At 40.7% G+C, this 23,974-nt stretch overlaps 1 protein-coding gene across 2 annotated transcripts in view; it reads left to right on the top strand.

Annotated features, from left to right (window-relative positions):
• Positions 1 to 23,974, top strand: part of LOC126100179 (uncharacterized) — a 278,089-nt gene that overhangs the window by 252,225 nt on the left and 1,890 nt on the right. For both annotated transcript variants that reach the window (XM_049910739.1, XM_049910738.1), the window contains 4 exons: positions 11,516 to 11,653; positions 12,998 to 13,121; positions 17,164 to 17,358; positions 17,960 to 18,139. In XM_049910739.1, coding sequence (XP_049766696.1) covers positions 11,544 to 11,653; positions 12,998 to 13,121; positions 17,164 to 17,358; positions 17,960 to 18,139 — 609 coding nt within the window. In that variant the 5' untranslated portion in view covers positions 11,516 to 11,543. The remainder of the gene's footprint in view (positions 1 to 11,515; positions 11,654 to 12,997; positions 13,122 to 17,163; positions 17,359 to 17,959; positions 18,140 to 23,974) is intronic.

Raw genomic sequence — 23,974 nt, 5'->3', positions numbered from 1 at the left:
TAGAAGTAACCCATTATGACGAGAACGCTTCATTCCCCTCCGATATACCTGATTTGAAACATGCATTAATTTTTTGTATCCTGTGAATACATATTCCTGATACCTTTAGATTCATTCTTCATCGTCGTCTCGCCGAAACTCAGAAGTCAAAAGCACTGCATTATTTCATGTCTGATTGCCTCTCGCGTAATTTTTTTTTTTTTTTTGGTTAAATCATGCCCTTGATAGAGCTTCGGCAGCTCACAACCAAACTGTCACCATTTAACCTAACTTAGACCTCGGGCTATGCTACACATCAGTCTATCACCACAAGCTGCACCCCGAATAATAATACAGATGCAAAAGAAATATTGTCAGTATTCTCTTGTTGTTCTGTTTGTGGAGGTATGGAATTGCTCGTCACAATATCACTACGTCGCGAATCAAAGCCAGCGACCGGTCTCCGTCGGTTCAATTGATCCACTTTTTTGGTCGGTGGCATAGTTACAATTTCACAGATACTTTACGTCTTAGTAAAGGTGGACGAATTTTATAGTATCACTGTCAAATAACCTCTAAGCCAATATCATGCCGAAAGCAAAGTCAGTACCGCTCGTACGATGGCAGTTTGGGAAGGTAAGGACGCCACTTCCTAGAACGACGGAAAGTCGTGTCCGCAGACAAACTGACGCTGCTCCATTGTTCCATTCGATGCCTCCCCCCACCCTTCCCCACGCCTTCTGTTCTCTTGGCCTTCATGGGTGATGCAGAATAGCGGTAGATAACGCTCTGGCTCTGCTCCTCCCAATGATCACGTCTGGACGCTGTTGGCTGGATCGATTCCAGCGAAAGTTGTTGCTGGACTGTTTGGCAGGAACACATCGATCCAGACCACATCCTTTCAGAAGAAACGTGAAAGCTGAGACTAGAAATTTCTCCACCTGGTTTATCAGATAGATGCTCCCGAAATATAAGGCATTCCAAAGAGAAGGCGACTTTAACAGTACCAAAACGCCGGAAAACATTTTGGGCTAAAGAAAGAGAGAAGGGATGCACTTCCAGAAATGCTTACCGTAGTATAGCTACTGAAACGACTAGTTTTTCCGCATCCTTCCGATGTTTATGACTTAAAGTCGGTGGCTATGTTTGCTTTCAGTCCCAAAACTCCATTGTACTTTATATCGTACAATAATACAGTCTCTAAACGAATCTTGGAGTATGTTTTGCGTACAGCTAATAAAGTTTAAATCTCGCTACTCATAACACAACTGTTAAGGCGCAGATGCAGAAGTAAACTCACTTCGAAATTTACCACGCTATCCAGATGCCCCTCAAAATCTTTATTACTATTTACTAACTTCTCGTAATTCTGATACTTGTTTTATTTTTGAATGCTCTGCTGTTGATTTTTAGTAATTAAATACACAAATTAATACTGAACCAACTACGGATTGTAAATAATTAAATTTTTTAAAAAACAATGCCTTTGAAGGATGCATTGTAATTCTTGAATTATCCATCTAAATAGCACAGAATTAAATTAAGAGTTGTTTGTGAAAGGTAAAGGAAATCTGAGCCATCGGCGATATTCCTCGACACTGACGCCACAGTACCGGTGCACTGGAAACAAGTCAACAGGCAGAAGCGTCCTCCATTGTAGGCTACTTCTGGAAAGCTAATTGTAACCAATTATGACTAAAGCTAATGTACTTACATTGTTAGTTCCAGTTAAAAGCACAACGTCAGTCAGTGTGTGGTATTCAGGCGTTTTCCGCACATCTCTCTCTAGCCCATGAGATCAAAGAACATCCGGTGCAGTTAAAGTGCGTTTAACGCTCAGCTTCATGCGTCTACCAGAACCAATTACATAAGACAATTTTGTTTACGTTTCTATGGCAACGCCTTAGTGTTGCTGCAGTAGCAGCTAGCTATTGCTTTGAGTGTTGCAGCCGGCTTTTGTACTTCACGGTTGAAAGTTAGCAGCAATGTTGGTAGCTGCTAGGGGTCCTTTCCGCCATAGGCAGTGCAGGCGTAAATGACCTATTTCGCTATCGCCGCCTCAGAACCACAACTTACGTGGCAATTAAAAACGAAAGCATACAGAATGTAAATTTTACAATTTACAGACGCACGATCAGCGTCAGCCAGAGTGTGGTATTCCGGCATTTTTTCCACATCTGTCTCTAGCCCGTTAGGCCAGAGAAAATCCGATACAGTTAAAGTACATTTCACGCTCAGCTTCACGCGTCTACCAGAACTAATTATGTAAGAGGATTTTGTTTACGTTTCTACCTTATTTTAAAGTGAGGTTGTGTCGACAGGAAGGGCTGCCAACCACAGTAAAAATAATGCTGAATCCAGCCAGAGTGGACATGTGTCCCTCACAGACAGACTCCAGAAAGCTAGAATAACACGTAAGGGAAAGAATCACACTCACGCGCCCTCCCTGACGTCAGATACCTATAAAGGCCTGTCGGGATATGAGTGATAGACTTTCACTTTTTTTGCTTGCAGTGAGTGCTGCAAACGTGTTTATTCCAAAGGTAACCACAGAACTTTAAATCGTCTTGGTGTAACCGAATTTTGGCACTGTGAGGACCATGGTTAGGACGATGACGTCAATACGAAATGAACATCGGACGTTTGGACAATGGAAAACATATGTCCACTTCAGCAATACGTCTTCTTTATTTTAAACCAACGGTTTGCAAACAGCGGCCCACGAAACCAATTTGTGCGGCCACCAGGGACGCTATTTTTTCGTCACGATTGGCATCATTACCGGTTTCGACTTATTACCGAGTCATCATTGATGATTTGCTTGAAAAGACGAAAAGGGGAGATAGTAAAACACTTGGAAATTAAATTACAAATCAAACTAGTTTCTGCAGTGACTTAATACGTTATTTTCACTGGCCATTCCATGAATTACGGAAAATTCAGGTTAGCCTCATCCAATGGGGACTCAGTGGTCAAGGAATCTGTGGGAACACAATTAGCAGATAACCTGCTCAACCGAGACGAGGGTTTCCAGTTTGGCAAAACATGAAGGCCTCTTATTTTCCATGGGAAAATATGTTCAGTTATACTACTAGATACAAGTTGACAGCTAACTATTCATTTGTATGAGAATATTTAATTCACTTTATTACTTTCAACGTCCATCATTCCCTTTAGATTTTTGATTACACTGTTGGTAACAAGAGGGTCAGTCATAGGTAAAACTTTATGCGTTTGATTGTAACAGTAAAATCCTCGCGCGCGCGCGTGTGTGTGTGTGTGTGTGTGTGTGTGTGTGTGTGTACACGTACATAGTGATTTTTTCCACTGTGTACACACACTAGGGATTGATCGATGGCCGGCAGTGGCCGAGCGGTTCTAGGCGCTACAGTCTGGAACCGCGCGACCGCTACGGTCACAGGTTCGAATCCTGCCTCGGGCATGGATGTGTGTGATGTCCTTAGGTTAGTTAGGTTTAAGTAGTTCTAAGTTCTAGGGGATTGATGACCTCAGAAGTTAAGTCCCATAGTGCTCAGAGCCAAGTAAAATCCTCGTGTTTGTGTGTGTGTGTGTGTACAATTACATAGTGATTTTTTCCACTGTGTACATACTCTAGGGATTGAACGATGGCCGGCCGGAGTGGCCGAGCGGTTCTAGGCGCTACAGTCTGGAACCGCGCAACCGCTACGGTCGTAGGTTCGAATCCTGCCACGGGCATGGATGTGTGTGATGTCCTTAGGTTAGTTAGGTTTAAGTAGTTCTAAGTTCAAGGAGACTGATGACCTCAGAAGTTAAGTCCCATAGTGCTCAGAGCCATTTGAACCATTTAATTGATCAATGAGAGGATACGGAACAAAAAAGATCTAAAGAACTTATGTCCGGAAATGCATGGTTTCCTGCTAGAGACCGTTTATTCAATACTACATTGTCACAGAGACTGTGGTCTAATACGTGCTGTACTATGCAGCCATAGTTACAGCATGCACTGAAAATGGTTTCCTTGTGCCTCAACTCATGCGTGTATGGGCCATAGTACGTTGTGTCTCACACATTCACATCGGCTAGTCTGCATCCGAAAAGTGACATAGGCAGCATGAATACGCTGCTCCAGTGTCTCCACTTCTGGAATGGGCTCTGCATACACGATATTTTTGAGATGATCCCATAACCGGAAATCGAACGGGTTGGGATCTAGTGAACTAGCAGGCCATGCAACTGAACCCCTCATTCGATCCATCGACCAGGGAAGACACGATTGAGATGCGTCCGGATGTTAATGACGAAGTGAGCGGGAGCACCATTATGTAGCAGCCACATAACCCTTCGAATCATCAATGCCACTTCTTCCAGCAGGGGAGGCAAAGTCACGTGCAAGAAACGGCAACAGTTCCGGCATGTTAGGACGTGGAAGAAAGACTGGACCTAAAATACAGTTGCCAATTATCCCAGCGCACACATTCTGGCTGCACTGATGCTGATGATTCACTGTCGCCATACCATGGGTGTTCTGCATACTATCCCAGAAATGACTGTTATGAAAGTTAATGTAAAGGTGGCCTTGTCTGTGAAGAGCATGGATGACACAAATCCCGGAATTGTGGTTGGCTGGTGAAGAAAGCAGCGACAAAACTGCTCCCGATGTGAAAAGTCTGTCACTAGTAAGCCCAGCACACGCTGTAAGTGATAAGGGTAGTACAATTGTCATGGAGAATGTTCCACACGGTCGTCTGGCTTACCCTGTACTGGCAGGTCAATTGCCTGGTGCTGACACGATGATTGCACAGTGTTAATCACATTTTTCTCAAAGTCTGGTGTCCGAACATTTTCGGTACGTCCTTCATGATTTCCTGCTCCCTAAAACGACCCTGTCTCAGACAAACGGCGAAATACTGTTCCAAACATTGAATATTGTGATTGTTGTCGGCGGGGATAGGTCTCCTGATACAACCATGTTGCCCGCCGCCCGTTCGCCATTTGCCTTTCCCTTAGTAAACACCATGTCGGCAAGCGCTCGATTCGAATACGGAACCATCGTGGACAATGCTGTACCACATCCACTACAAGGTGAGTCATGAGTCAGCAAGAGAAGTAAATCCGACACATTACCGCAACACCAATGACTATGGCAGGGGAGGGCGCTAAGGCATTGCATACGAGGAACAGTATACATATACACGAGGGTTGGAAAATGCAACACATGCAGAGGAAAGGACGAGGTGAGAACTACATGTGTGACCATTGAAGAACACCCAAAACATTGTGCCTCGCATATTTATTACGGCAGTGTACAGAACAATACAGATTTTTCACGGTGCCAAATGATTACAGCACAGTGCAAATACAGCTGAAATGACAAAACTGCGTCTAAATGGCCTCAGAGAAGTCCCCTGCAACGTTCACTACACACTACCAACAATGTGGGAGGCACTGAGTACCATCTTCGACACCGTTAGCTGCACCATGTCTCAATCGGGTCACCTGTTGTTGCACAGCACTGGCAGTGTCCTCTCATGTTGCAAACCGCCTACTGAGTGGTGGTTTCCTTTACCTTTCGTATGAGATCGAAGTCGCAGGGCGAACCGTCAGGAGGATACGGCGGGTGCTCCAGTTTTTTCCATCCCCAGCATCGCATCCAAGTTGCCGCCAGACAGACTTTGCTTCATGTTTTATGTCGTCATAAAGTATGGTGGCACTGTCCACAAGATCAGGATGTTTCTCCCGAACGCTACGACACACCTGTCGCACCAGGAAGTCCCTGTAGTACTCTGCAGTCACAGTTCTGCCATGTGGAATGAAGTTGCTTACAGTGACACTCCTGACGTTGTACGCGACGATCACCATCAGTTTCACAGGGGAAGGATTGTGACGGAACTCCTGCCACTTTGGTTCAAAAAAATGGTTCAAATGGCTCTGAGCACTATGGGACTTAACTTCTGAAGTCATCAGTCCCCTAGAGCTTAGAACTACTTAAACCTAACTAACCTAAGGACATCACACACATCCATGCCCGAGGCAGGATTCGAACCTGCCACTGTAGCGGTCGCGCGGTTCCAGACTGTAGCGCCTAGAACCACTCGGCCTCTCCGGCCGGCGTCACTTTGGTAATCCGGCATGTTGCCACTCTGCGAACTAATGTTTAAGCTGCAGTTCGTATGCCCTGGCCCACAGTTCATCGAAGGCGATTATTCGTGATAGGACGTGGTCATGGTCCTGTTGCAATGTGCTCAGTGGATGGAGCTTTTTGCATATTGCATCCACCGTTGAACTATCAGTTCATGCAGTAGCCACCGTAATGCGATTTTGCGCAGTTGCAACTATGACCGAAATATGCTGTGGATGGTGCATTTTTCGATGCCCCCTCTAACTCCAGTGGCGTCGATCGTCTGTCTTCCTCCAGGAACTGCTCGATGATGGCACGTGCCAAATCGATTCCCACACTGACAGATTGTGGGAGTGTTGCTGATTACACGTTGCCACCTGTCCTTTCTGAAACATTCCTACCCACTCTACTGCACAGTACGGGAGTCCTTTGCACCAATCCACTTTTACATTCTCTCGCGTTTCTCCATCAGAAAAAGATATTTTGATATATCCATCTTGCCCGACGCTCGCCACAAAACTGATTTTGCAGTGCATTCTGTGTTACTACTTGCATTCACAGAGCCATCTGTTACTGTAAATACACAATATAATTGCATAGCTTTCACGTGACAAATAGCAGTGGACGTAGCAATTCCAGTCTGAATGCAAATTTAAGAATCTGTGCCCTAATATGTATGTATGAAGATGGTCACGCATTACATTGATATGTTTGAAAATCCATTTAATGTTTGATGGTTGCAATGTATGTGCTGCCATAAGCAATGTAGCACTCGTATTGCCAGAACGGATGATGCCACAAAAGAGCATCTGCAATCGAAAACAGACAGCTAGGTCCCTTCTCCGAGTTGACTGTAGCATGACTGACCCTCATTCCAGCTCTCAACACTGGTTTTCTATTTATCGTGGAGAAAGAACTTCAAAATATGTTCTTGTCCGCTTCGTTTGCAGACCAGCACGCATTCGGTGGAAAATGGCGTGATTTTGGTGCGATTTCCGGCTCACATTTGAAGAGAAATGGCACTAAGTCCAGTGTGATATTTACAGTATGGTCACCACTGGCTTCTTCGTGTTTCATCCGTGTATGATGCACTCCTGCACGGGAAGAATGACTGCTTAAAATTTTCGGTGCATGCCGCCATTAATGTATGCATCTATTCATAGCTCTCATGGGAGCGATACGTAGAGAGGTGAAGATTATCTCCAGTTTCTTCACTTTATGTTGGTGCTTAAAACTTTGCAAGGAGATGTTTGTGGGATAATTGGCGTCTATCTTCAAGCATCTGCCAATTCTAGTTTTCCAACATTTCCGTGACACTGCCTTGGGAGTCAGATAAATCTTTGAACATTAATCACAACTTCAAGAGCTCTAGCAGTTCTAGTAACGCAAACTTCATTCATCCCTTGTTGGAAACAAATTTCATAATGTGAGTTTTACTATTTTTATTCGGATTCAAGGTACCTTTTATGGACATGTCGAATAGTGCGGTAATACAGAGGCAGTGTACTCATGTGGCACACCTTACGGTCGCTGTGCTATCATGGACTCACAACAGCACTGCCGTATTTTTCAGGAAAAATTGACCGTTAGCACTTTTGAACTGAAAATAGGAGGAGATTGGTGTTTAACGTCCCGTCGACAACAAGGTCATTAGAGACGGATTAGGGAGGGATAAAGGAAATCAGCATGCCTTTTCAAATGAACCATTCCAGCATTTGCCGGAAGCGATTTAGGGAAATCACGGAAAATCTAAATCAGGACGCGGGTTTGAACCGTCGTCCTCCCGAATGCGAGTCCAGTGTGCTAACCATTGGCCGCCTCGCTCGGTTAAAATGAAAACAGTAAAACTGTTCAGGATTATGTATTCATAGTTGTACAGTATTTTTAAAGCAATGTAAATACTAGACCACCAACATAAATGTGTATTTTTGAATGTTTGAAGAATACATTTGAAGTAATTCTATTTCACTGAATCGCGTTTTACGCATTAAAAATGGGGTAACAGTTTTATTTACATATTATGTAAATGTAACGTAATGTAATGTAAACTGTCGGCCAATGAGAATACTTCCCAAGTCTGACAGGTATTCGTTTGGAGCAAAGTTGAAAACAATCTAGTTCAGCTCACTGAGTGCAGTTTTTGCGACATTGTTTTACGTCCCCTTCATTAAATTTGATTTAAAGCGAGTGTGTCTTTACATTACGTTTGTCTATTACGTTTCAATTCGAATTTATACACTTACCATGCTCGCTTTGTTGTTTAACCCCGACAGAAAACCTGTCTGCTCATTTTTTCCCGCCTAATGATGCAGTATTAGATTTCCAGCTCCCATTGCTATGCACAGTGTGCAGGGTGGTACAAAGGCCTGAAGTCACCCTTCTAAAACGAAAGAAAAGAGACACGTGGATAAACAGAAATATAAAGTGATTCCATGCAATCCAAATTTTCAAATGGAATGGGGGTCAAATGACTTATCAAATGGGAAATTACATGATAAGAACAAGTGCCTTTCTTTTGAACACAGCCCTGTTCATTCTCCAGTTTTGTTGCATTTTGTACAGAACAAGGAAAATACTGGTGACAACTCATTAAGGCTACAGGATGTGCTCGACTGTCAATGTGTTGTTCAGCACATTGTAAGGTGGTTGTTATCTGCTTCACCCATTCCTCATGGGCTGAAACCGACACATGTACTAGAACGTGATTTGAAACACCAACAGTCCCCTCACTGAGGTGTCCACGGTTTCCGAGTTTCGCACATATGCAGCTGCCTTCACAGGTGTCCACAGATAGAAATCTAATGGACTTAAATCTGGGAAATGTGGTGCAATTACACCAGACCTCTACACTTACTTACCCATTTCCAGGGAAACTGGATGTCCAGGTATGCCCAGACAGATATGCCATGGGGTACTATCATGATGAAAGAAAATTGGAAATACGATATTGCACTGCTTGTGTTACTCTGAATTATGATACTAGGTTCCTTTGGACATGCATGCCTGGTTGATGACATATGGAAGTTTGGATCCAGCTGTAAGTCATGCACACATAGCCAAATGGTAAGGCGACCACTCACGGTAAGCAAGAAATTCGGATTCGAGTCCTAGTACAGCAAAAAATTTCATTGCTGTCATTCCATTTTACAGCTGATGGTTATCTATATTGACAATTGCTAATATATTTAATGAATAAAATTGGACATTTCCCATCTTTAGACAGCAGTGATGGCAGCACATCTTCATCTAACAGCGACAGATGATAGGCTGCTCTTTGTATACCCTGAATGAAGAAGGGCACAAGAATATGAGAACCCGTTACTTCCCACCAAATTATTAGTTTCAATGTGCCTACTAACTTTGATGGATCCATCCATTGAGGGCTGACTTATGACTAGTATATATGATTCAGTTCATTTACCTCTGAATTCACAAAGAAATTAGCTTCATCTGTAAACATTACATTTTAGGGCAAACAACAGCTTTCATGCAGCTTATGTGTCATCCATTCTGAATACTGGACATGATAATCTGGATTTTCCTCGGTGAGATGTAATATATGAATTTTTAAGGTCCCATTTACTTGTGGTTAAAGTTTTCTTTACTGACGAATAGCTGACCTCTGTTTCCTGTGAGACGTGATGAAAACTGTGCTCTGGACTTCTGCTGAACAGTCTCAGAAGAGTGGTTGATGTTGCTCCATATGTAGCCATTCTTGATCCTCCAGCTTTCAATCTGTCTGTGACAGAGTCGATTTCACAGAATTTTGAGAGATGTTTCATAACTGTATTCTGGGTAAAGGGTGGTCCATCTGGGTGGTGTTGGTTGAAATTGTCTGTGATAATACAGGTGTTCCTCTCTCCTGATAGCAGGACAATCTCAATGTAGTTACATCTGCATCCACACTCTGTGAACTGCTGTTAAGTACATGGCAGACTATTACGATTTCCTTCATTCCAGTCACACATGGAGCATGGGGAAAATGATTGTTTAAATGCCTACGTACATGCCATAATTAATCTAATCTTATCCTCTTGATCCCTATGGGAGGAGGTTGTAGTACATTCCTAGAGTCATCATTTAAAGCCAGTTCTTGAAACTTGGTCAGTGGAGTATCTTGGAATAGTTTCTGTCTGTCTTCAAGAGTCAGCCAGTATAATTCTTTCAACATCTCAATGACTCTCCTCCATGGGCCAAACAAACGTGTGACCATTCCTGCTGCCCTTCTCTTTATATGTTCAGTATCCCCTATTAATCCTATTTGATATGTGTCCCACACACTTGAGCAATTTCTAGAATGGGTTACACAAATGATTTGTAAGCAATCCCGTTCATAGGCTGATTGCACTTCCAAAGTCTGCTACCAGCTTTACCTATGAGACTGGGTCTATGTGATCGTTCGACTTCATGTTGCTATTTTTCAATATTTAAAGCAAGTTGCCAATCACTGCACCGCTTTGAAATCTTATCAAGGCCTGACTGAATATTTGTACAGCTTCGTTCAGACTGTATTTCACTGTAGATGACTACATCATCTGCAAAAAGTCTGAGGTTACTATTAATACTGTCCGAAGGTAATTAATATAAAACATGATCAGCAAGGGACCCAACAATGGAAACACATTTGGCATGTGTTAACACCATCAGCCTTCACATCACCTGTCAGGCAGAAACATGTCGTAATGCAATAATGAATGAAGCTATGCTCAAATGAAAGGCATCATTGTTTTCATCATGTGATTTTCTGTCTGTCTATTACATCACACAATCTCAATTCTACTCAAAAACTACAAATTGCATCCAAGATGTCTGCTTCCGAAATAACTGCCATGTTGGTAACATAGTCTTACAGGTGTCCCCCCCACCCCTGCCATCTCATACTACTTCACTTTACATTTGTTTATCCAACTGTTTGCATATCCATGGACCACACTGTATATTAGGTTTCTCCACCCAGTTTGTTATATTTCATTGTGTAGCATAGTCTTATGGGTTATGCCTAAAAATTTTCTTCTATCCAGAAATGTAATTGATATGTTCATAATACTATTCATACATAATGCTTTAGTTCCGTGCTATGTGTATGAAGAAAATAAGAGGCAACTGTGACGTGCAGTTTTAGTGTCTTGAGTTACGACAAGTCAATTACGTTGCTCTGATAATAGTTAAAGGTAAATAATGTCTGTTAGTGTTCAAAATTAATTAAATAAGATTTTACTAAGTGTTACCTTTAGATATTATCTGGAAGTAAAATAATTTTAAAATATATATGTGTATGTATTTCTGAATATAGACCTCATGCAAGTTTAAACCTGCCCTGCAGCAGACTATTATGTAAAATAAGAAGTTGTGCTTTACTTAATTGAAATAATATAGATGGAACAGACATTTATTTGCTTGAGCTTCATAAGATACAACATTTTTCAACTGTTGCAGAAACACATTGTGAAACTGAGACTCCAAGATGAGGCAGTCTTTGCTATGGTGTCTCCCACTTATCATCGTCCTTTTTGCGCGGGAAGCGACCAGTCATGGCAGGCTGATCGAACCACCTTCCAGAGCTACCATGTGGAGGTGAGCAATGCAACTGTGGCACACAAGTTTATTTAATCTATTATATATATAAAACAGTATGTGTAAATATCCATGTCTCCTCTAAAAACTCCTGGATCAACTTCAACCAAATTTTGCACAGTAACAAAAGGTCTCACAAGTATCACTCTTATGAAGTATACAATCTCCTAGCTCCAATAAGAGTAGAGATACAGATACAAACGTGTTTTTCACAGCCCCTGACATAAAGCCGGTCCTGCATGACAGGCATGCTATTTAGGAACAGTATTGGTCTGCCAAATCAACCTGCTCTGCAGGGCAGCCAACATGTCAGGGGCAAGGAACCGTTTTTCTAGGCCCCCACACATAGGCTGCCCTGCATGACAGGTGTGTTGTGTTGTTGTAGTGTCGGCTTGCTTCACCAAGCTGCTTTGCATAGCGGCCTGTATGTCAGGGGCAAATAAATTATTTTCTAGCCCCTGATATTAGGCTGCCTAGCATGACAGGTGCATTGTGAGAGTCTGCCTGCTTTACTGAACTGCACTGCATGGGCTAGATGTATCTATGAGCATGGCTTAGATGGATGGAGGGGGGGATGCACAGAGTTAGGGAGAGGAGGAAATGGATGGAAAGAGTGAAGTAGGGGGAGATGCATGAGACAGTTGGATGATGCACAGAGGTAGTGGACTGTTGGACAAGGAAGAAAGGGAAGCAGAGAAGGGAAGAGAGACAAAAAGAACAGAGAATTCAACATAATTATACCCCAACTCTCAAATCCATGTGATCTAATGGACAAGCAACCCATCTCAAAATGAAATCATTGCTGAAGTAACTGATAATAAAACAAACATTAGGACTTTGGGCACAGGACCCCTTCAAATGGAGAATGCAATGGTTCCTCAGGCATTCATCTGTACATCTCAGAATGGTGAGAAGGGTCAAAGTAAGAAAGTTTAATGGCCTCTTGGCAAGTATGCCATTAGAGACAAAGACCAGCTTGAATTGGACAAGAAGAATTCAACCCACAAGACTCAGATTCATTTGTTTGCTTTCAAACCTCAAAGCGATTCCCCTGCAGCCAACAAACATGAATTCAATAACCGAAAACAAATTCTGAGCTGATGCAGGTAAACAAATCTGAAGTTGCTAAGTTTTATGACAACATAACTTGATCACTTATTCTGTGAAACAATCCCCGAAAAAAAATTGTGACACACATCTACTACAACAATAAAATTCTTTCAGTTCTGAATTCTGTGTTCAAATGTCTACAAAATATTTCCACTCTTTATCTGAGTAAGCTGTATGCTAAGTTTCACTTTTACTAGTAGTTCCAGTAATTTTAATATTAGCTGTTGGTTGCAGGTATGGCTTTGACACACCACCAAACTACAATGACCACGAACTGTATTGTGGTGGCTTCTCGCGTCAGTGGAATAAAAATGGTGGCAAGTGTGGAATATGTGGTGATCCTTGGGATTCACCAACGGTGAGCTGCTGCAAGATTAGTTTCATTCTCATTTTAATTAACTAATTCACATATACCAGTACTGCAGAGTCATTGCATACTCTGACTGTGTTGCCTAAAAAAAAAAAAAAGTGTCTTGTTATTTTGTCAATATAAAAGTACCTCAGATTTAAAGTGCAAAAACATTGCTTTCAAAGGATAACATTTGTCTTCGTTATTGTATTCATAAGTAACACACTTCCTAACAACCTTGCTCATATTAGCAGTAAATTATATTCCTCTTTCATAGTGGGATTTGGCATTGCCGTATTGCTTCTTCAAATTAATGTCTCAAACTATTAATGTTAAAACAGTAACATGTTCCACCAATGGGTGCTACTGACATAGAATGACAGTACTGTCTTTTCCACAAATTTTGCACATAATTGCAAATAAACTGAATAATTACTTTTTGTTATCCTACCAATCGACAGAAAATGTCCAAAGTAATATTTCATGACATCAGCTAATTGTTCACATAATTTTGGTGTGACTCAACTGCACACAACTACTCTGCGTAAAATGTGAACAATGAACCTATCCTTGCATTGTGGCATGTGACCATTAGCAATTGGGCAGTGTTGAAAGAAAAAAGACAATGCCCATGCCAGAAAAAAAATGTGCATACAGAATATGATTTACTATACCATCCCATTATTGATGGAAGTACCCCCTTACCCAGCTCAGAGACTGCACACTACTGACCAATAATCTGCATGATCTGTGCATAGACGTCTGGTGCACCTACCAAGGATTTACCAAATCCATGCCACATGGAGTCACTGCTGTATTGTGTTCTAAAGGCAGAGCAACATGCATTTTAGCAGGTGGTCATAATGTTTCAGCTCATCAGTGTAGGTTGTAAACTAACCATCTACAAAACTAAAACAAGAATATTAAATGTAGTCAAACTGAACCACGCTATGCTGAGGGAATTAGATTACGAAATGAGACACTAAAAGCAGCATAGTTTTGTTATTTCACCAGCAAAATAAGTGGTGATGGCCTAATTAGACAGGGTATAAAATGCACACAGCAATAGCAAGAAAAGCACTTTTGAAAGAGATAATTCTGCTATCATCAAATATAAATCCTAGAAAATCTTTTCTGAATGTATTAGTCTGGAATGTAAACTTATATTGAATAGAAATGTGGGTGAAAAATAGTTCAGAAAAGAAGAGAATGGAAGCTTTTGAAATGTGGTGCCATAGAAGGATGCTGAAGATTACATTAACTAATGAGGAGGTACTAAAGTGAATTTGGGGGAAAAGAAATTCGTGGCACAACTTGACTAAAAGAAGGGACCAGTTAACAGAAAATATCCTGAGGTATCAACAGATTGTCAAATAGGTAACTGAGAGAAGTGTGTGGGTTAAAAATTGTAGATGGAGATCAAAACTTGACTGCAGTTCGCAAGATCAAATACATGCAAGTTGCTATAGGTGTGCACAAATGAAGGAGCTTGCACATTAAAGATTAGCATGAAGCACTGCATCAAACCATTTTGCAGACTGAAGATCACAACATGTTGCAATTTAAAACTCTCTTCTCTATAAACAGATCTTTTACATGTTCACTTTGGTAGGATACACAGTGCCACTGTCAGTCACTGTCTCTCTCTCTCTCTCTCTCTCTCTGACACCACACACACACACACGCACACACACACACACACACACACACACAAAACACTCACTCTTGTAGACATTCAGTTGTCATGCAAATGAGGGTGACCCTTTGAGCAACCAGTTGTGCCTCGATGTAGAAAAATGTATTGATGTAGATAATGTCATGATTTACATAATACTTTCAGCTGATCTTGTTTACATACTAGAATCTGAGTGTCTTAGTAAGGCCGGGAGCATTCGGGAGTAATAGGGTGGTACATTGTATTGTAGAAGATACAGGTCGCCTGAGGAGTGCTGTAAGTGACCAGGCAACTTATTGATTAGTAGTTCCAACTATAGCTTGCAGGTGGGGGACCATGGCAAACATAATATGTCAGGAAAGTACAAAGGCACATTGAGAGCAAGACATATGCTATTTTTATCGTGGGGTTGGATTCTGATATATTGATGCAGAAAAAAAAGTACTGTTGAAGTAACTAACTATTTTAGGTAAATTGTGAAAGAAGTATCAGTATAATACAGGGTGTCCTTAATTATAATTCCAGTTTCAAAACGTTGTAAAAAGAAAACCATTGCTCAGAATGATGCCAAATTTGAATGGCATATGCAGGAGGAAACGTCATGGAACACAAAAAAATAAAAAAAGGAAATTTGATCAATAGATGGCATTGTAAACATCAGAACATGCACATCAACAGATGCATGGCACACGGCTGTTTCTCAGTTTGTGTCTGATATGTTCAAGATGACTGTTTCCATGAAGGGCCATGTGCTGCTGGTAAAGACAAGAGCAATGAGTTTGTGCCAGTAGACCTTTAAAAGCTCTGGACATGCAGTGGTATGAAAAAAGACATTGGTCCGATGTCTGTTAAGGGTCTGGAGAAAATTATTACAAAATTTTAAAAGATAGTTTCATTTGAAGAGTAGTGTGGTACTGGGAGGAAAGCAGTTGACCTGACATATGTCAAAGATGCGGCCATAGAATTTCAGGACAGGTCAAGCAGTGGTGTGCAAACATGTATTGCATGGGGTATTGCCCAAAAGTTGGACATGCCTGTCAGCAAGGCACATAAGATCCTACAAAACATCTTGCATGGCTATTCATACAAAATCACCCAGTTTAAGAGTTGCTTCCTACTGACCTGCCATCAATGCAAACGTTTGCTCTGGAATTCATTGCTTGCGTAGAAGTGGACAATGAATGGCCAAGGAACATTCTCTGGACAGATGGAGCACGTTTCCATCCCCATGGACATGTCAATACATAGAATTGCAGAATATGGGCAACATCTGTTCGCAATTGGTACCCACTTCATTCAGCAAAGGTGACTGTATGGTGCAGGTTGACAGCATCATTTATCGTAGGTCCACATTCTTCCAAGAGCACAAGTCCTGCAGGTCCTGTTTACTGTACCATCACTGGTAAATGCTATGAGAGTCTAAAGTCATTCCAACTCTTCAACAGCATGGATGTGTGGGTAGGACAATTTCATGCAAGATGGTGTCTCTCAACTCTCCACACATTGCACAGCTGTGAAGCAGCTGCTGCAGAGACATTCCAGAAATGCTAGAATTATCAGCTGTCATTTCCCTACTGCCTGGCCAGCCAGGTCACCAGATCTTAATCCATGTGAGGTTTCCTGAAAGATGTTATTTTCAGTGCTACAATTACAAATGAAGCTGAATTGAAGGTATGCACAGCCCAATGAATTCTGAACATGATCCTCGAAACATTATGATCTTTTATGGAACATGCCCTTCCTCATTTCAACTTGTGGCAGAAAATGTTGGACAGCATAATGAGCATGTCGTGACAGGATTTTGTTTTGCTTTTTAAGTGGTTTTTGGTTCCAGGACAATTAAAAACTGATTTTTCCTATCCGATGTGGTATGAACTTGACGTGGTGGATGTGCTTACCTAACTAACAGTGCTGCAACTGTTGACTATTTAACTTCTGTGGTCATGCACATTGAACAATGACGTAAAGTGCAACTCGAACCACAGCAATCACACTGTGATTCATCTGTCATTTGTAGTTAACCCCATTTATATCAAGATGCTTTCAGTGCCAGCTATCGGTAAAATTTTTATTAATTTTTTTCCTCCTGCAACAATAATATGACATCATTCTGAGCATTAGTTTTCTTTCTACGCCATTTTGAAACTGGAAATTTAATTATGGGCAGTCTGTAGTGATACAGAAATGGGATAATAGTGGGAGATGACAAGAAAGTGAGTCAGCACCACTGCTAAGCATTTCTCGCATATAATCCTCAGGCTGCGTTAACTCCAACTGGTCCAACATATCTATCCCTTTCACCACATTACAAGTTTCTAAATATCTCAAACATTTGGTGGCTCAACATACCTAACAAGACCAATTGCTGTGTTGCAGCCTCGTGCCCATGAAGCTGGTGGCAAGTATGGCCTGGGTGTGATAGTTCGTAAGTACAAACCTGGTGCAGCTATTCCAATAAGAGTGGAGCTCACAGCCAATCATCAAGGCTATTTTGAGTTTCGACTGTGTCCACACAACAATCCTCGTCGAGTTGCCACCCAGGAATGCCTAGACAAGCATCTACTGGAACAGGTAGGTTATCAATCAGCACGTGCCATTACGGGAAAATTACAAGAGTAATGACCTGTGACTCTTGCATTTATACATATTTTAATTGATATTGTACCATTAAATTCAGCACTCATTTTTAAAGCTGAAAATATTTTCAAAATTCTGGTCTGTGCAGTCAGGCAGTAGTGACCTCGATGACTTTTCATTCCAGTACATAAGTGCAAATATTACATTGTTATTGATTTTATCTGTATGTAAACTTTGATGCTGGTCTTATAACTAGCAATGCAAATCTAATTAACTCTAAACTGGTAAAAATTTAAATGCTTATTTTTTTGTATGTTATGAAAAACAACAAGGTTGTCTTTAAATAATTTTATTTCCTGAACTCTCTGTAAAGCACATATATGACCATGTTTTGCAGCCTAATATCTACTATTTCCTTCAAAAAATTGGAAGCATGTTATAATATGTGGCAATATAGCAGTGTATTATGAAGTGAAAACAGAGAATAACGATGAAAACTATAAAAAGTCTTGAGAGAAAGCAGTAGCAAATATAACACTTTCAAAACAAGTTGACTTCTAACATCATGACATTAATAATGTGTCACTGCTTCCAGGCACGTGGTGGCGGTGCGCGATTCTACCCCGGCAGTGGCGGAAATCGTGTATTTGAGCTCCGATACAAACTTCCTGCTGGGCTGACATGCTCACAATGTATCTTACAGTGGAGGTACATAGCAGGGAACAATTGGGGAAACTGCCCAAATGGGACAGGAGCTGTCGGCTGTGGACCACAGGTAACAGTTATTAAGAAAACTTAAGAACAGTTTGTTTTGCAAGTACAGTGTTCATTGAACTTGTAAATATCTGTAGCATTCCATTGTTCTTCGTACATCTGTCTGATGTGCATTATTAGGGCAAATAATGAGAGGCAGAAATGAGTACAAAATCACATACCAGTGCCGAGACAACTGTGGTTGTGCGCCACAGGACGTAGATGACGGGTGAACAACTGCTGCAGAGATGTGTACAGGCAAATAAACACGTGACTGTTGAGCAACTAACCACCCAGATGAACCAAGTGTCTACCAATAATATCTCCTTAATGACCGTTGCATGTGAGCCTCCACAACAGGTGCCTTATTCATGCATCCATGATGACTGCTGTTCATTGGCGATGAATGCTGGAAGCTGCATGGGATGTCCACTGTGTGGTGACATGTGACCTTTCCAGAAGAATGACGGGCATTAGTGTGTATGGCATGAAGCAACTGAAAGCAAACGCCCTGCAACAATCATTGGAAGAGTCCAGGCCGAAGGAGGGAGTATTGTGATCTGGGGAATGTTTTCGTGGCAGTCCCTGGATGACCTCATCATTCTGAAAAGTACAATGTATTAACGCATGTATGCATCTATCCTTGGGGATTTGCAATTTGTTTTTCCTTGGCACAACGGCATCTACCAGCAGGATAATGCAATATGTCACACAGCTCGCAATATATGTGCGGGGTTCGAAGAGCACCAGGATAAGTTTACTGTAGTCCCTTGGATACCAAACTCCCAATCAAAAATCTGGGGGACCATCTCGATTGAGCTGTTTGCACCATGGATCCTTAACTGAAAAACTGAGTGCAGCTGGCCACGGCACTGGGGCCAGTATGGCTCTGCATCCCTGTCAGTACCTCTCAGAACCTCAATGCCTCTCCTCCTGCATGTCTCTTACCTGTTTTTGTTGCATAAAGTGGTTATTCAGACTTTTGACAGGTGGTCACATTAATGTGACAGGACAGTCTATAACATTTCATGGTGACTGTAGTCAAAAACTTGAAAACTTATTCCACAAAATCTTTTTTAAAATCCCATTCACTTACTATTATTTATACATGCATACACTCACACTCTGGCACACAAAACATGAAATAGTTAACTTGTTATTTTCTTACAATGAACTGTTAAAACGCCACACACAAATAAAAGGAACTAAAATAATAATGTAGGATATAATGCCAGGCTGTTTACTTACACAAAAATGGCTGAGCCAGGCAGCCTGAGAACATATTAAAATCTTCTACATAAACATTTAGGCAAACAGTTTCACAAGATGAAATATTTGCTACTGCCAGTAGATACACATAAGAGCAAAAACACACAATGCTATTGTAGTTTTCTGAACTATTAGTTTCTTCCTCAGGAAGGAGGGAGGGATAGGTTGGGGAATGTTTAAAACAGTGAGCAGATCTCTCAGGCCACAGGGTGAGTGGGACCCACCTGCAGTGTAAGGAAGGGTAGACAACAATCTATCCTGGACTTCTAGTGTTCTCTCCTTCCTTTTCCACTTTCCACAATCTATGTCCCTCCGGTCCCTGAGGAAGACTGTATGTTTGATTGATCTGTCTTTTGATACATTTAGACAGAAATTAGGATAGAACACAGAACCTTAAAACATGCATTTCAATTGTCTCAATGTCACTTAAACTAGAGGGCAGACCAGCTGATAAACCAAACACTACCTCTTGCCATGATACAAACACAATCAGTTAAAATGTGATGTACAGAAACTTCTATACTACAATCATTGCACAGAGGTGACTCCACTTACCAGAGGAGAAACTGTGTGACAAAAAACAATGCACTTTCTGGAGACATATTAACATTACTTCCCCTCACGTGTGTCGGAAGGAAGAATGCCAAGGAGGGCTTAATGGCTTGACTGACCACTGCACATTGTCCCTTACTTCCAGCCACTCTTCCATTGATGTATAATGCTGTGCCTCAACAGCAAAGTGATTGCATCCAAGAGGACAGCACATTTTCTCACAAACTGTTTCATGCATGCATCCTCAAAATGTTTCATCTGTGGTGGCATCATTTATACGAATTCTCAAGTACCCTTGTATCCAGTAGAATGATACCTCCTACTCCTGCCTTTATAGACAGAGAAGTAATGCCTGGATGGTCTGCACTTGATAGTCTATTGTGTACAAGCAATGAATAGATTAAGGTGCACTTAAGGAGTAACTGCAAACGGTGAATTTCTTAGTATGAATTCGTCTTAACTTCATCTGTTCTTCTGGCCTCATGATCACTTATATCTCTGCATCGTGGACTGTGAATTCTCTAGGTAAGGGAATCTTGTGGTACGATTCATGGAATACCACAGGGCAGCTTGCCAGATCCACTGCATATGTTACAACACTGTTGCAATATTTCAGGACTTTTCTGGGTGACTGATTAGTGGTGTGCTTCTGAGTGTACAGCCGAGTTGTTGGTTCCATTCTAAGCACTAGACTCTAGTCAAAAGCATGTACAATGACACTGCTCACAGTAACTGAAGACCATGACAGGGTCAGACATCAAACTGTTGTGCAGCCAATGCAAACAGTAACTTTGCTGTTCACCTGAAAGCGCACCATCAATACAACAAAGCGGCAGTGCTCAGCTAAAATAGGAGGCACAGTTGAAGAGAGGCATTTGGTAATAAAGGAATTTATACTCATTACAAAGACCTTTTCTTAAAAATATACTTCACTTTCCACCATAATCATCCATCTACTTCTAAGCACTTTTACTAACTTTGCAGTAACTTCTTTAACATCTCTGCATAAAAGTTCTCTGCTTGGGAATTGAACCACCTAACAGCAGTAGTCTTACATTCATCTTTTCAAACTGTTATCCATCAAGCCATTGTTTCAGGAGCAAGAAGAGGTAATAGTCATGCTTGGGAGATCAGGACTGTAGGTTTGAAAGTCAAAACTATGCAACTGCCCTACACTATACATCAGGTTCAGTTCTTGAAACTGAATTATCCACACTCTTATTATTATTATTAATCTTTACAGGCCATGAAGGCTCTGTGTCGCAGAATGCACAGCACTGTGTCACTTTGCTCTGCCCATTGAATTGTCAAGGTATCGAACATTGTTAAAAAAATATTTTAAAAAGTCTTAATGTACAAAAAGTGGCTATATCAGTGCCCAGAAACCTGGAAGCTGTTGTAGATTGCCTATCTAACAGCTTCTTGAGTCAATAAAAATTTGATCTTCAAGATTTTGCGTAGTTATTGACAGAATTTAAAATGCTGTCAAAATCTACTCATGATGTCATATAAACTTATGTTAAAAGTTTAATGCAAGAAAACAGTATTACAGTTGGAAACTATGTGTTTGTCTTGAGGCACCATAACTGATGGTGTGCAACTAAACAGACTTCATTCATCCAGAATTCGACAATGAGAACACTTTATGGCTTCCAACAAACTTTACTTAAAAATTTTTGAACATTTTTCTTGCTGACACCCCACACGAAATGACAAAAGGAAAGAAGTTTAGCATTGACTACATTTTCGTTGTTCATGCAGTAAAACCTCAGCACGAAGCAGAATTTAATTTATTACTTCTTTACCACTAATTCTATATGCAACACAGTTTCCAGATAGTATCCACATATACCACTGAATGTATCTTCACAATTATATCACTGTAGGCCACATAGTTCAAGTTCTCAGACATTTGAAGATCTTTTATACATGGGAGTTTGCTTATTTAAAAAAATCTACATTATATCTACACTACACAAGTCACCTTGTGATGTGTGGTGGAGGGTACTTTGTGTACCACTGTCACTTGCCCCCATTCTCTTGTACCAGTCACGAATGGTTCGCAGAAACACTGACTGCTGGTATGCATGTGTGTGGGCTAAAATTTCTCTAATTTTATCTTTATGGTATTTTTGTGAGATATAGATAAGAGGAAGTAATAAACATGATGACTCTTCTGGGAACATATGCTTTCGAAACTTTAATGGTAAACCAAACACTGATCTAGAATATTTCTCTTGCAGTGTCTGCCACTGGAGTTGATTTACCTCCTCTATGACTCTTGCATGCTTATTACATTAATTTGTAACAAAATGCACTTCTCTTCTTTGGATCATCTGTATTTCCTTGATCAATCATATCTGGTACGGATCCCATATTGATTGGCAATATTCAAGCTCATGTTGAATAAGGGTTCTGTAACTCTTTTGTTGATGGATTACATTTTCTGAGTATTCTTCCACTGAATCTCAGTCTGCCATTTGCCTCTCCTGGAATTAGTTTTATATGGTCATTACACTTTCAATTGTTCTGTACACGTACTCCTAGATATTTTATGGAAGTAGCTGCTTCCACTGAATGTTCAGGAATATTGTAATCATACAATAATGGGTCTTTCACTCTACGAAATATGTTAATTTGTTTACATTGAGGATCAATTGTCACTCCCTGCACCTAGTGGTGATCTTCTGCACATCTTCCTGCATTTCACCTACAATTTTCTAGCATTGAAACTTCTATTTATAAAACAGCATAATCAGCAAGAAGCCTCATGGAACTTTCAATTTTGTCTACTATGTTTCTTACATACAAATTGCGACAAGTAATGAACCTATAACATTCCCTTACATTACCACCAAAGTTACTTTTATGTCTGAAGACTTCTCTCCACTGAGAATGACGTGTTCTGTTTGCTAGAAACTCTTCTAACCAATCATACAGTTGGTCTGATATTCCATTGGCTCATATTTTGTTCGATATGTGGCAGTGTGGCACTGCATCGAATACCTTACAGAAGTCAAGGAACATGGCATCTATCTGTGTGTCTGTATCTACTGCTTTCTGGGTCTTGTGGTCAAACAGAGGTAGCTTTGTTTCACACGATTGTTGTTTTTGGAACCTATGTTGATTCTCACAGAAATGTCATAATACATGAGCATAAAAAGGTTCTAAATTCTAAGAACAGACCAACATCAGAGATACAGGCCTATAGTTTTATGTGTCTGCTTCACTACTCTTCTAGAAAATGGGAATGACCTAGCCTTTTTATAATCGTCAGAAATACTTCACTCCTCCAGAGACTAATGGTAAACCATTGCTGAAAGAGAGGTAAGATCTCTCACATACTCTATGTAGAATCGTATTGATGTCTCATTTCTTTTGGCCCAATTTGCTCTTGCCACCTTCTACTGGAACATTTTCCTTGTGACAAGATTTTAACGACGATATGGAGACATTTAGCTGCAACCATAGAGCACTTAACACAAGAGTACTCAATAGATGGCGCTCTAATTTTTCACTTATGCTTTGTACACGTTTTCACAGTGAGGAAAAAATTAACTCCTCATGATACACCTGCAGCCAATTTCTATAAATAAAGCAATGGTATACACAAGCTTTTCTTCAAGTTCCACCATGAAGCTTGAGCATACAGCTAGTAGTAAAGAATGGTGATTTTGGAACAGCACCTGTGGCTTTGATATTACTTCCCGGATTGTCTTTAAATCACATAGACCTTAGCTGGCCTGAATCTCATGGTTCTCTTGAAGTATTTGTCTCTACAAACTACTTGTATTTCTTAAACACTAGTCATTCTATCTTTATTTTGAGAATATTCTTCTTTTTCTAAACAAAATAAAAAAGAGTAATTTTATATTACTTACACAAATAGACATTTTATAGAAATCTTATTACAAAAATGAAAAAAACGTAACAACTCTATGCAATGAATTTTGAGGGGTATTTTTACACAGAAAATGGAACATATTAAAATAATTCCTTCAGTTCAGATTCCTTGTTATTCCAAATTGTCACTGGT

Source organism: Schistocerca cancellata, chromosome 9, assembly GCF_023864275.1.
Source record: "Schistocerca cancellata isolate TAMUIC-IGC-003103 chromosome 9, iqSchCanc2.1, whole genome shotgun sequence".
Taxonomy (NCBI): domain Eukaryota; kingdom Metazoa; phylum Arthropoda; class Insecta; order Orthoptera; family Acrididae; genus Schistocerca; species Schistocerca cancellata.
This window is presented reverse-complemented; position numbering and strand designations above follow the sequence as displayed.